Here is a 15,239-nt window from a genome sequence, read left to right as displayed (position 1 = left end):
TCTTTTTTCGCTTTCCACTCCACTAGTTCATAGTAATACAGTCAACTTTCAGGGACTCTACTTAACATTAGTTCTTCAGAACAGTCTTCTTTGAATAGATTAGGACTCTCATATTCATCTGTATAGTATCTTATACTTTTCTTTCACAGCACTTAGGACAATTTTAACTAAAGAAATATTTATCTAGATCTGGTGTGGATGCCTGTAATCCTAGCACTTTGGGAGGCTCAGACGGGTGGATCTGAGGTCAGGAGTTCAAGACCAGCCTGGCCAACATGGTGAAACCCCACCTCTACTGAAAACACAAAAATTAGGCCAGACACAGTGCCTTACACCTATAATCCCAGCACTTTGGAAGGCCACGACGGGTGGATTACAAGGTCAGGAGTTCAAGACCAGCCTGGCCAACACGGTGAAACCCCATCTCTACTAAAAATACAAAAACCATTAGCCGGGTGTGGTGGCATGCATCTATAATCCCAGCTGCTCAGAAGGCCAAGGCAGGAGAGTTGCTGGAACCCCAGAGACAGAGGTTACAGTGAGCCAAGATTGCGCCACTGCACTCCAGCCTAGGCAACAGAGCCAAGACTCCATCTCAAAGAAACACACACACACAAATTAGCTGGGCATGGTGACATGTGCCTGTAGTCCCTACTACTCGGGAGGTTGAGGCTGGAGAATCACTTGAACCTGGGAAGCAGAGGGTGCAGTGAGCCAAGATCATGCCACTGCACTCTGGCCTGGGCAACAGAATGAGATTCCATCTCAAAAAAAAAAAAAAAAAGAAAGAAAAGAAAAGAAATAACTACCCAAGGCTGGGTGTAGTTGCTCATGCCTGTAATCCCAGCACTTTGGGAAGCCAAGGCGGGTGGATCACTCACACACGTAATGCCAGCATTTCAGGAGGCTGAGCAGGGAGGATAATTTGAGCCCAGGAGTTCAATACCAGCCTGGGCAACACAGTAAGACCCTGTCTCTTAAAAAAAAAAAAAAAAAGAAAGAATTATCTAATTAATGCCTGCTCCTCAACAGATGGTAAGCATCATGGGCAGGAAATGTATAGAGCTTGTTCAGCATTGCATAGCTAGCACCTAGCACAGTGTTTGTCAAGTGGAGACTCAATAAACATTTGTTGAATGAAGGAAATTTGAACAAATGAGAGCAAAAGTTGGATTCAAATTAAATATTACGCATTACAATACATGAAAGGAGGGCATTTTTCTGATAATTCATTTATTCATTCATTCATTCATTCATTCATTCAACAAATATGCCAATGAAACATGCGCTAGCATTGCTTGAAGCATTTAGGATACATCAGTGAATAAAACAGATAAAAATCTTTATCCTCATAGAGCTTTTATCTAGAGGGGGAAGACAATACCCATAAAATAATTGGGGGATGGAGGCACTGCAGGATAAAAGGGATTGCATCAGGGGGAAACCGGTTTGCAATTTTAAATAAAGTGGTTAAGACAAGCCTCATTAAAAGGGTGATATCTGAGCAAAGATTCGAAAGAAATGGGAAAGTTAGCCATGCAAATACCGAGAAAAGTGTACTAGGCCAAAGATCCTAAGGCAAGAGTGTTCTTAATGTGTTTAAGATACTAGAAGGCCAGTTGCTTAGAGCAGAGTGAGTGTGAGGAAGGATAGTTGGAGAAGAGGTCAGAGAGGTCAGCTGGGTGAGGTGGGGGTGGGAGAAGGCAAGCACAAGGTGATGTGAAAGACTTGTACACCAGTGCTACTCAACAGGAGACTAATGTAAGCCACATGCACAATTTTAAATGTTCTACTAACTACAATATATAATGTAAAAAGAAACAGTGAAGTTAATATTTTATTATCACTAACACCCCAAAGTATTATTTCATTATCAATGTAAAAAAAATTGGACCGGGCATGGTGGCTCACACCTGTAATCCCAGCACTTCGGGAGGCCAAGGTAAGTGGATCACCTGAGGTCAGGAGTTCAAGACCAGCCTGGCCAACATGACAAAACCCCATCTCTACTGAAAACACAGAAATCAGCCAGGCACAGTGGCGTGCGCCTATAATCCCAGCTCCTCAGGAAGCTGAAGCTAGAGAATTGCTTGAACCTGGAAGGCAGAGGTTACCGTGAGCTGAGATAGCACCACTGCACTTCAGTCTGGGTGACAGAGCAAGACTCCCTCTAGGAAAAAAAAAATTACTAAGGTATTTTACATGGTGTTATTTTTTGTTTGTTTGTTTGTTTTTTCTTTATGCTAAGCCCTCAAAATCTAACGTGTATCTGACAAACACAGTTCAGATTAGTCACATTTGAAGTGCCCAATAGTGGATAACAAAATGAACAGCACAACTGGAGGCCATTCTAAGGGCTTTGGATTTAGAAACGGAGAGATCTGAGCACAGGAGTAACATGACTGTCCTTACAGGACCAATTTCACTGCTTATTGAGAGTAGCAGACTGTAGAGAAATCCAAGTGAGAGATGGTAGCAGGTTGGAACAAGGTAGGTGCAGTGGAGTGTGAGAAGTCAGAGTCTGGATTTATTTGAGGATAGAGCCAACAGGATTTGCCAACTATTTAATGTGAAGTGTGAGATACAAAAGGAGTCAGCCAGGTGTGGTGGCTCAAAGCCTGTAATGCCAGCACTTCAGAGACTGAGATGGGAGGAGTACCTGAGCCCAGGAGCTCCAAGAGCAGCCCGGGCAACATAGTGAGATCTCATCTCTACCAAAAAAAGAACAAAAACAACTTGGCCCCAGAGGTCATAGTGGACCCCAGAGGTCAAGGCAACAGTGAGCCACGACTGGATCACTACACTCCAACTTGGCCAACACAGTGAGATCCTGTCTCAAAAAAAAAAAAAAAAAAAGAGTCAAGGATATTCTGAGGTTTTGGCCTGGAGAAATGAGGGATGGAATTGCCTTCAAATAAGATAAAGACTGCAGGCTATGACAATTAGTTTGATCTTAAACAACTGCAAGGTGCTGATAATACTATCAAAGTGGAGATGTAGAATATTCAGAGGAGTATAAGAATCTAAAGTTCAGAAGAGTGATCCCAACTGTAGATATAAATTTGATAACCATTAAGATATAGACAGTAATCGGCTGGGCACAGGGACTCACACCTGTAATACCAGCACTTTGGGAGGCAGAGGCAAGTGGATCACTTGAGGTCAGGAGTTTGAGACCAGCTTGGCCAACATGGTGAAATCCTGCCTCTACTAAAAATATAAAAATTAGTTGGGCGTGGCGGTGCACACCTGTAATCCCAGCTACTCAGGAGGCTGAGGCACAAGAATCACTTGAACTTGGGAGGCAGAGGTTGCAGTGAGCCAAGATCGTGCCACTGTACCACTCCAGCCTGGGTGACAGAGACACTCCATCTCAAAAGAAAAAATATATATATATAGACAGGAATCGACCATCCATTTCTCCAATAGCCAGGAAGAACACTGGTATTGAGGGACAGTAACTACCGTGGCTTCCAGTGCTTTAAAAACAAACCTCAGATTCGTGGCCTTCTGCCAAAGCATTTGCAATTTCATATTGTTGAAGCATTCATTGTATCCCTGGGGGTTTTAGCTATGTTTGCTGTGGTTGAACCAAGAAAGAAGGCCTACGTAGACTTCTACAGAAATGATGATTCTATGAAAGATTTTGAAGAGATGAGGAAGGCTGGTATATTTCAGAGCACAAAGTGATTGTGGAATACAAAGAATATCTTTGGGTTGAATTACCTAGAAGTTTGTAACTGACCTATGTTCTTGAACTATGAAACGTGAATATGTGAGCTAATAGTTTCTCTTGATAAGTAAACAAAAAATTTTTTAAAACAGACAATAAATAATCAAAGCCACAGAATTTGGATGAGCTCACCAAGGAGAGAATTTAGATACAGAAGAGATGAGAATGAAGGATAGCATGCTGGCCTCTAGAACACTCCAAGGAAAGAGACTGGGGAGAGGAAGAGGAACCAGCTAAGTAATGTGAGAAAAAATGACAAATGAAATAGGAAGAAATTTAACAGAGAGATATTCTAGAAGCCAAGAGAAGAAAATGTGACAAGAAAATTGTAATATTCAGCCAGGCGTGGAGGCTCACACCTGTTATCCCAGCACTTTGAGAGGCTGAAGCGGGAGGATCGCATGAGGTTGGGAGTTCAAGACCAGCCTGACTAACATGGAGAAAACCCGTCTCTACTAGAAATACAAAATTAGCAGGGCATGGTGATGCATGCCTGTAATCCCAGCTACTGGAGAGGCTGAGACAGGAGAATCGCTTGAACTTGGGAGGGGGAGGCTGCGGTGAGCTGAGGTCACACCATTGCACTCCAGCCTGGGCAACAAGAGCGAAACTCCATCTCAGGAAGAAAAAAAAAAGAGAGAGAAAGAAAATTATAATATTATTTTTGGTTTCTTTGGATTTGTCTAATACAAATTTCTGTCATACATGAAGATAATGCCTTCAATCTCCTTTTAGAAATATACATTTTGGTTTGCTCACATAGTAGGTATCAGGGTCTGTTGTTATCTCTTGTAGCCCCTAATTTTTGAGCAATAACTCTCTTGCCACAGTTTTCCTGCAAAGAAACTCAAAAAGAAAAAAAAACCGTGATGCAATATGTTAAATATATATACATCACTGACCTAGGATTGCAAGCTTCAGTACTTCCTCTGCCACTTACTAGTTATATGACTTGGCCACATTATCTAATAAGATGAGTTTTTTCCTCTGTAAAACTGGGGTAATGCTGGCTGCTGCTTCTACCTAAAGACTTACCTAAGCAACATATATCACTTGACTTCAAAAACACAAAAGAAAAACAAAAAGCACTCCACAAAAAAAGGGCTTTCATCGTAGCTAAAAAATTGAAGTTATTAAGATGAAAAAAGGCGCTACCAAGAGGTACTACAGAATCAGCCTTCAAATGATAAACGTTGATCCAAATTAGAGCACCTCTGAAAGTTTAAAAACTGGAATCGCCTATAACGATAGAATTCGGAATGCACCAAAAAGCACTTTGAAAATTGGTTTACAGACATAAGCCATTCAATTACATCATCTTTCCCTTACCAGAACTCCTCACTTACCACACTCCACTGCCCGAAGCCCACACCCCAGCATCCAGTCTTTGCCACACCCAACAACCCAGTCCCTGCCTTCCCCGTAAACGGCTGCAGGGGGCTTGATTTACGTCCCGCTCCTACCCTCTCCCTCAGGGCGGACGGCTCCAGAATGGAGTTAAACCCTTCATAAGGTCACTTTTAAGTAGTAATGACCCACCCTTTGAAGAACCTAGAGACCAGAGACAGCACTGGGGGCATTTTCAGCACCCAGAGCAGAATCCGTATTGCACTCTGCTGCAACCAGAGACTCGGTGCCAGAGCCATTTACCCCGCAAGACAACCCCTTGTCTTACCTCTACCCATGCACCTTACGGCCGCCGCCATGTTGGCCACTCCGGATTGCGTTCACGAAATTGGTCCTACGTTTCTACTGGGACGAATTAAAAAAGGGTTCCGTTCTAGAATCAGCAAAGGGGGAAGGAGTTAGAAGGAGCAAGAGGAACTGGGCGGGGACCAAAATGAGCTTTGCTGCCGGCGTGGCGGTGTTTCTGTTAGTCCGCCGTGGTGGCCAGGACCCGGTGTTTCGTGGTTCCGGTATGGCTGGTTAACCACCTTAGGGAAAATGTGATCCTGTTGGCGATGCCCTAATTATTGTAATCCTTTCTTCTATCTCTTTTTCTTTTTTGGTCCTTTAAGGGTACTCAGAGCGACAATTTTTTTTTTTTTCTTTGAGAGGGAGTCTTGCCCTGTCGCCCAGGCTGGAGTGCAGTGGCGCGATCTCTGCTCATTGCAACCTCCGGCTCCCGGGTTCAAGCGATTCTTCTTTCTCAGCCTCCCGAGTAGCTGGGACTACAGGCGCGCGCTACCACGCCCGGCTAATTTTTGTATTTTTAGTACAGACAGGGTTTCAACCATGTTGGCCAAACTGCCTCCCAAAGTGCTGATGTTACAGGCGTGAGCCACCGCGCCGAGACCAGAACGACAATTTTAACAGGCTGTGAGAGTACTTACTACCCAACTACCCAAGAGAGTACAACTACCCAAAATCTTGAAAAACAGAAACCCTGAAGCCCGCTAGCTTCCTTCGTCACATTTCCGGCCTTGGAAAGACTTCTTTAAACATTCTCCAGGCGTTTCGCCACTACCCGAGGGAGGTGTCCAACTCATTGACAAACTTTGTTAATTGTCAAACTTTCTCTCAGCACAAGATCAGCTGTGGCTTAACATAAAATCTTACATTAATCTCTACATTTACCCCTTGCTGGCAAGCAAGTAGACTTGCCATTATGATCAATTGAATAATAATACTTGACATTTATAAAACATTTCTAGTTTTAAATATGGCAGCTCCAAGACCCACGCACAGGTTATTCTGATAGGAAAAAAAAAAAAAAGAGTGTACTTTCCATTACGTCACAGCTGTCAGTGCGGTTTATCTAAAACAAATCTGATTATGTATATTATCACTTCACAGCTTATCTCCCCCACAACACACACACACACACACACACACACACACACACACACACACACGTTTCTCACCTCCATGACGTGGTTAATTCTATCTTCTCAGCTTGGAATCTGTATGTACCCCACATCACCTAGGTAACTTTTTTAAAGATTTCGCCTCAGGCTGTTGTTTGTTTGTTTTAAACAGTTTTGAGATATAATTTACATACCATACAATCTACCCATTTAAATTGTACAATTCAATAGTTTTTAATATACTCAAAGAGTTGTGCAACCATCACCACAATATATCAGTTCTTGCCACCAGTCTGAGCTTTTTATGGGTAGAAACTGTCTTATTCATTTTTGTAACCTCAGCACATACTTCAGTGCCGGGCCCATAGGAGGCTCTCAATAAATGTTTGCTGAATACATGAATATATGCATACATGAATTAGTGACTCAATTAGAATGCAAGCCTGCAAAATTAACTTGCTTCAGTGAAGCTGCCCACAGGAAGATGGACTGGATGAAAGGCATTTCCCAGATGCTTTATGTCATATTTATACATAGTACTCATCTACATGAAGAATAAGATTTCTAATTTATTGCCTTGTCTTGTTAACACCTAAGCAGTTACTTCAAAGATTCTACAATTTGTGACTTAGCAAAAAAATTCAAAGAACTTAAATCTACCTTTGTAACCTTTTTCCTTCTCTCCCTCCCTCTCATCCTCCCTTCTTTTCACAAATATGAGTGCCTGCCATGTGTCAAGCAGTGTACTTGACCATGCATACATGAAAAAAACTAATTCAATTTGAGAGTAAATACCAGAATTGAAGCTAGTTTACCCAGTCAATTTCAGTCAAAAACAAACACTCAGATTAGAGGTGCTGGTCCTTAGGCCCTATATCCATTTCCTTTCCACAGTCCGCAGTTGGGGTCAGTTGCCCCCCATCTGTGGACTTGTTTTTTTCTCTCAAGACAGGATCTCACTCTGTCACCCAAGCTGGAGTGCACTGACAAGATCAAAGCTCATTTGCAGCCTTCACCTCCTAGGCTCAAGTGATCCTTGTGCCTCAGCCTCCCAAGTAGCAGAGACCACAGGCACACACCACCATGCCTGGCTAACATTTTCATTTTTATTTATAGACAGGGTGTGGGGTGTCTTACTTTGTTGCCCAGGCTGGTTTCAAACTCTTGGCTTCAAGCAATTCCAAAGTGCTGGAATTACACGTGTGAACCAACACAGCAGGCCCCATTTATGGACTTCTTTATGTCTACTGTTCTAACAAAAGAGTTTAAACATCCAATATTGAAACTATTACAATATAGTATGCTTACATACCATAATGTATGCTTACAGTGGTAGCCTAATTAATGTAATGTCCTGTACAGGTACAGCTTACCTGCTGCCCACTCTGGTCTTGATGGCATTGGGTAGATTCCAGGTTTGTATATAACAATACATAAAGAAATTCCTTAGCCTGAGACTTTATAAAAACAACAAAAGAACTTTATAAAAACTACAAAAATCCATACTCTGCAATAGGAACTCCAAGCCTCTAAATATTTATTACATAATGAGTTTCTTCTCACTAAAAAGAGGTAATAGAGCAGGAATTTCCAATCTTTTGGCTTCCCTGGGCCACATTGGAAGAATTATCTTGGGCCACACATAAAATACACTAACACTCATGATAGCTGATGAGCTTTAAAAAAATCACCAAAAAATCTCATAACGTTTTAAGAAAGTTTATGATTTTGTGTTGGGCCATATTCAAAGCCATGTTGGACCGGCAGGCCATGGGTTGGATAAGCTTGTAATAGAGCATTTTGGTTAAGCAGCTGTGCTCTGGAGCCAAACTGCCTAGGCTTGAATTCCAGTATTATAACTTAGTAGTTGTGTGACCTGGGGCAAATTTATATACCTCTCTTGGCCTCGGTTTCCCTGACATGGGGCTAATAAAAAGATAATTTACTGAGGTGCTTACTGAAGTACTTGGCACAGAGTAAGCACTCAAAAAATATTATATGTCATTATTAAAGAATCAGTGAGAGCTCTGAACCAGAAAGGCAAAATAAATAGGCTGTTCTAGTACTCCTTCCAATATCTGCTTATTTCTTAACATGATCCAAGCTGTTCTTATTCCCATATGTACAAAGATATCACTTTATTTATGTTAGAACTTTTATAAGTATTTGCTGAAAGTCTTTAAATGGTATTATGCACTTCAGAATTCACTTTAAAATGCAATTTTTGATTTCTAGGAAGGCTTATATTCTCCAGCAGTCTTGACAAAATGCCAGCTGCCAGCCTGCTTGGCAAATTTCCCTGGGAAAAGCGAATATATATTTGTCTAGCCCTGTAACTTTCTTGATCTGTGTTCTCTGCATTCTTCAGCCATCTTTCAGTTGAGCTGGAAACTTCTTTGCAAGAAGTGTCACTTCCCTTTGGGGTTGAAGTTGAAAATGGATTCTCTTATTGGACAGAAATAAGGAACCTCAAGATATTTCCTATTTCAGTAAGGTGCATCAGAATCACTCAGAAGGCTTTTTAAACTTAGATTGCTGGGCCCCATCCCCAGAGCTTCTGATCCAGTAGTCTGAGGCAGAGCCTGTGAGTATAATAAATTCTCAGGTGATACTAATTTACTGGCCCAGTGAACATACTTTGAAAACCACTCCCTATGTAATACCATGAAATTTTGCATTTATATCTAACATTAACTTCGGGAGAAGCTGTTGTTTTGTTTAAAATTGTTATGCTCAATATAATATAGGCTATAAATGTTCTTTGTGGGATATTTCTCCAAAACCAGAATCTACCCACTCTTACTTTCTTCCTCTCTACATACAATCTGCTATTCTACGCCTGGTTTTCAACTCCAAAATAGTCCACCTGCCAGCTGAGAAAATTTCTAATGCCTGTCTGTCTGCTATCTGGGTCTTAAATATTACCAACACCTAAATTCCCTTTCCCCCTTCAGAATCAGATCTTTTTTCCCATAAAGAAATGACTGTCTAAGAAAACATTCGTTTAGTCACAAGGCTGAAAGTTCAGTAAGCGGCAGACTAGAACTCATTTTGTCTTGTTCCCCACACATGGCAGTTTCTATGTCCAAAAGCCTCTAGGAGATTTGCTTAATACCAGATTGATTTAGGAGATTTAGAACTGTCCAGTGGTATGCTGGTAAAAGTTTAACAACTGATTCGCTCGTATAAAAGAAATGAATTTGTACAATTTGTCAATTTCCATGGTGCAAATATTCCCGTAGTAGGTGACTTCAAGCCACCAAACATAAAATCAACCAACTCAAAATTTCTGACAATTTATCAATTTGTTCTTGCATAGCTACGACATACTACTAATACAAGTATTCAGTAACTTTTAGGAGGCCTAAACCAAACCAGTTCATCTTAGAGCCATATTTCTTAAACTTTAATGTGAATTCAGATCACCTGGAAATCTTATTAAAATGTAGATTCTGATTTGGTAGGCCTGGAATGGGGCTTGCGATTCTGATTTTTAACAGGCTCCTAACAGTGATGTTGATGCTGCTAGTTCATGGACCACCCTTTGAATAGCAATGTCCTAGAGCATATTCGAGAGCAAAACTCACATCCCTATCATTAATCCCAAACCAGAACCCTTTCAATAGGCTCCTTCTAATACAGGGAATAGAATAAGTTTAAGTAGATTCACAAATTTCTGGGAGTAAACTCCATGGCCTCCATCTTTCAGTGGAGATACTAAAAATACCAATAGCTTCCTGCCCCACCCACATCTGTTTCTGGTAGAAACGTCCCCCTCTCACATAAATAAAATTCTCCAGCTCAACATGTTTACATAAGTGGAAGCCATTTGACCCAAAGGAAGTCCACCCATACATGGCCAGTGACCTGGCTTGAAAAGAACAACTAGATCAATTGTTTCTCTCACAAAACCAAAGTTGGGAAAATGAAAGACTGAAATACTCAGGTGGGAGAGTTCAAGCTCCAGGGTCACAGAATAGATTCCATGCTAGAACAGCCTTGACAGGCAAGCTGAAACTATCAGGGAACAGAAACGATGAGTGAGTGAAGTTACAGGCAGGGTCATAGAATAGATTCCATGCTAGAATACCCTTGAAAGGCAAGCTGAAACTATAGGGAACAGAAATGATGAGTGAGTGAAGTTACAGGCGGGGTCATATAATAGATTCCGTGCTAGAACACCCTTGAAAGGAAAGCTGAAACTATCAGGGAACAGAAATGATGAATGACTGAAGTTACAGGAGGCCAGTGAGTTGCAATAATATAATGGAATAAGGATGCCGAGAAAAACAGAGATATCACAAGAAAGAAAGAGTAGCCTATGAAAGAAAGATAACAATGCTGCCTCAGTTTCTGTTACAGTTTCCAAGAAGCCTGCCGTATCACTGTCCCTCTCCCTGCATTCTTGTGACATCCCTACCTACCACCTGTATCACTACAACGTCCCTGTTTTCTTGAGCTAGCACCAGTGAATTCCTATATCTTGTTTTTCTTTCTTTTTTTTTTTAATTTTTTTTTTACTGTCCATTGTATCTTCTTTTCTTAAAAAAAACTAATTAAAACTGTGGGACTCTAGTTATTCTGATTTTGATGCTATATTGGCAGGTCTATTCCAGAATTGGTAACAAAGCCTTAATCATGGAATTGGAATCTCAGAGTTTGAAAAGCTTTTGGAAGTCTTCCATTTACCTACCTCCCTATAATTATCTATTCAAATTTCTGATGATACAGTCTATTTTTTTTTTTTTTAGACATCGTTTCCCTCTTTTTGATATGGCGCGATCTCGGCTCACCACAACCTCCATCTCCTGGGTTCAAGAGATTCTCCTGTCTCAGCCTCCCAAGTAGCTGGGACTACAGGCATGTGCCACCACACCCTGCTAATTTTATGTCTTTTTAGTAGAGATGAGGTTTCACCGGGTTAGGCAGGATGATCTCCATCTCCTAACCTCGTGATCCACCTGCCTAGGCCTCCCAAAGTGCTAGGATTACAGGAGTGAGCCACTCAGCCCAGCCAGTCTTGAATATTCTATAAGGTAGTTCATTCCATTTGAAGGCAACTCTAATTGTTAAAAAGTTGTTGTTTATATTGAAAGCCCAAATAGTCCCTGTAACCTGGACCTAATTGAACCATTCAGGTCAATTCCATTTCCACATGGCAACTTTTCTGGTGCTTGAGAATAGCTATTGTGCCTCCCTTTAAGTCTTCTCCACTTGGCTGAATATGTCCCTATTTTTAACCACTCACAGTCCCTCCCTTTCATGGTGTGGTGATGAGAACCTCTCATCTTACTAGGAGAGTTACAAAGGATATACTCTAGATGCCTGTGTCTCTCTTAAAATATAATCCTACAGTTGAACAAAACACTCCAGAGGAAAAAAAACATTGGGTTCTGGAAAAAATTAATGCAACCTAAAATTGTGTTAACTTCTTTGGCAGTTCTAATGGCTTCACTTACTTTTTAATTCCCTTGTTTGTCTTCAATATTTTATGACAAAATGTGTATCATGAATATCCCACATTTTGAACTAAACCAAAAGCTAAGATTCTTTTGCATGAACTTTTGCTTTAAGTTGTCTATATTCTAAAAAATAGCACTGTCCAATATAAATGTAATGCAAGCCCCACATGTACTTTTAAATTTTCTAGTAGCTGTATTAAAATGGAAACAAGTAAAATTAATTATAGTAATTTATTTAGCTCAATATATCTACAAGTTTAACATATAATTGATATAAAATATTTATTAAAATATTTTACATTCTTTTTTATATTAAGTATTTAAATTTGATGTGTATTTTACACTTGGAGCACATCAAAGTTGGGACTAACATTTCAAAAGTTCAATAGCCACACATGGCTACCAGATTGGACAGCACAATTTTAGAATAATAATAGTTAATACCTATTGAACACTAACTGTGTGCCAGGGCTTTATTATTTTAACTCTTTAAATCTTCACACCAACTCTATGAGATAGGCACTATAATTATTCACAATTTACAGATGAAAGAGCAGAATCACAGAGAAGTTAAGTAAGTTACCCAGTCGGTAAGTAGTTGGTTGGGATGTGAACCCAGGATGCCTGCCTAAAGAGTCTGGGATCTTAACTACTATTATACATATATCACACACATTGCATGCTGGACACAGTGCTAGTAACTTTGTGTATTGTGCTTAATTCCCATGTTATGGATGAAAAAACTGAGGCCCTAAGAAATTAGTGACCTGCCAAAGTTCACAAGCTAGCATTAGATTCTGACACCAGAGCCAATGTATCTAACCACTGCACCCTCCTTCTGTTTCACTGCTACCCAGAAACTCTGGTATTTCCACGTATATACAGCCATGAGTCAGTAATTTGGTGCTGATGTTTTAAATTAGAGAATGGCCAGATAACATCAGAGTGTACAGGAGAAAGTAAGTAACATGTAAGTACATTACACTATTTTTTGATCTGCAAAGCCACACATATAAATCACAAGCACCAACAAAACACTACAGTTATTTTTTTATTTCTAATGCATGAGAAGGTAAAACTTGTTTGAAATATTTATCTAAAATATGGATAGACATATTTTTAAAACTTTGCAGACCTGAGAACAGTAACAATACTGACAAAGCAATTCTCAGGAGGACAACTTATTTTTATAGAGAGTGTGTGTAACTCACGAGGAGGCAGTAAGCAATTGAAAGGATATGACATTCTTCCTCCCTTTTGTACTGTGTGGCTTTATTGTTTTGTTCACTTAGAAGTGAACTTGACATTTTGTTTTTACACTTTTTTCAGATCTTGTCTGTCTTTTAGATTAGGTCAAACTGAGCCTGAATTCCTCACCAAGTTCCAGCCTCTGAGATTAGTAAGCTTTTTCTCTATCTCTAGGTTTCTCTTTTTAAAATTATGTATTTATTTATTGCTTTATTTGTTTTTCATATGTTTCCTCATATAATTTTTGAATGTTATAATTCACTTTATTTCAATAGGTTTTTGGGGAACAGGTGATGTTGGGTTACATGAATAAGTTCTTTAGTGGTGATTTCTGAGATTTTGGTGTACCTATGACCTGAGTAGTGTACACTGTACCAAATGTATAGTCTTTTATCGCCCAACCACCTCCTACTCTTTCCCCTGAATCCCTAGAGTCCATTGTATCATTCTTATGCCTTTGTGTCCTCATAGCTTAGCTCCCACTTGTGAGTGAGAACATACAATGTTTGGTTTTCCATTCCTGTCACTTAGAATAATGGTCTCTAATTCCATCCAGGTTGCAGCAAATGCCATTATTTCATGCCTTTTTATGGCTGAGTAGTATTCCATGGTGTATATATATATGCCACATTTTCTTTACCCACCTGTTGATTGATGGCCATTTGGTCTGGTTCCATATTTTTGCAATTGTGAATTGTACTGCCATAAACATATGTGCGCAAGTATCTTTTTCGTATAGTGACTTATTTTCCTCTGGGTAGATACCCAGGACTTGGATTTTTAGATCAAATGGTAGTTCACAGGGGCAGGAAATATGTTTTTTAAATTCTTCCATGAATATTTAGTATCTAGCCCAGCAAATGGCATGTAGCAGGCAATCAATAATTATTTATTGAATAAATGAATATTTTTGGATAAATTATTAGAAGAAACCTACTGAGTCAAAGGTACTGTGCACATTTTTGAGATTTTGGATGCACATATCCAAACTGCTTTCCAGAAAGTTGTGCAACTGTGTACAGTGTGTGCAGTCGGCTGTGCAATTGGCCATTTCACTGCATATTTGCCAGCACTGAGTATTATTTTTTTAAATGTATGCCAGTTTGAAGATCAAAATAGTTTATCTGATTTATAATGGAGTTGAATGGTTTTTCGTATATTGTGGTATTTTGTATATTTGTTTTTCATACATTTTATTTACTTCCTTATTCATCTTTCTCTTGGATTTTTTTTAGAGCTATTCATGCATGTGTATGTGAGAATCACTCACTTTTCTATTGGTGGTGCTGAAATACCACAACTTTTGGTTACTCTTGCAAAACATGGACACTTTTTACAGAAACTTGCAGGGGTTCCTTTTCTCTTTTTTAAAATGTGGTTTGTGTTTGCAACTCTTCAGACATCATTCCTTGTCAATGTCTTTGTGACCTCTAAGTAAGTTTGCAAAAACAAAAACCTTCAGACCACTTATTTGACATGATGAGGGTGATTTGCATGTTTCCTCTGGGGCTTTGGATATTGTATAGACACAGACACGGGCTCCCTGGGGAAAGTTAAAGAGCTTTAAAAACATGTTCCTCTTTTTCATTTTCCTCACAAGAATACCTGGCATCTTTTTATATGGCAGACAAGATGGAGCGGTTCCCTACGAGTCAGGCACTGTGTATGCCAAAGCAGGGATTAAGAGGACACTGCATGTTTGCACGCTGCTCTCAGCAAAGGGCTTCCAGGTGCCTCCAAAATGGTGTGAGCTTAGGCCATAGGCATGCAAATGTTTGAAGAGTGGCTTCCTAAGCAGGAGCACCTGTGTGAACTTGTTATTGACCATAGTAAAGAGTCAGAGGGTCTCTCCTTGGCTCGTTCATTCATTCATTCAGCAGATATTCAGGAGCTGGGAATTCAAAACAGGGCCAGGCAGACAAGGCCCCTGTCCTTGTGAACTCTGGAGCTGAGCCAGTATAGAGAGCCAAGCAAAATACGGGGTAAAGG

General features: G+C 40.1%; 1 protein-coding gene across 1 annotated transcript in view; it reads right to left on the bottom strand.

Annotated features, from left to right (window-relative positions):
• Positions 1-5,489, bottom strand: part of MRPL1 (mitochondrial ribosomal protein L1) — a 102,394-nt gene extending 96,905 nt beyond the window's left edge. Inside the window, exon 1 of the mRNA XM_012446971.2 lies at positions 5,409-5,489. Within this exon, the coding sequence (XP_012302394.2) occupies positions 5,409-5,439 (31 nt within the window). The 5' untranslated portion in view covers positions 5,440-5,489. The remainder of the gene's footprint in view (positions 1-5,408) is intronic.
• Positions 5,490-15,239: the final 9,750 nt, after the last annotated feature.

The sequence above is a fragment of the Aotus nancymaae genome, unplaced genomic scaffold, assembly GCF_030222135.1.
Source record: "Aotus nancymaae isolate 86718 unplaced genomic scaffold, 86718_ANA_hifiasm-v0.15.2.pri h1tg000006l, whole genome shotgun sequence".
Taxonomy (NCBI): domain Eukaryota; kingdom Metazoa; phylum Chordata; class Mammalia; order Primates; family Aotidae; genus Aotus; species Aotus nancymaae.
This window is presented reverse-complemented; position numbering and strand designations above follow the sequence as displayed.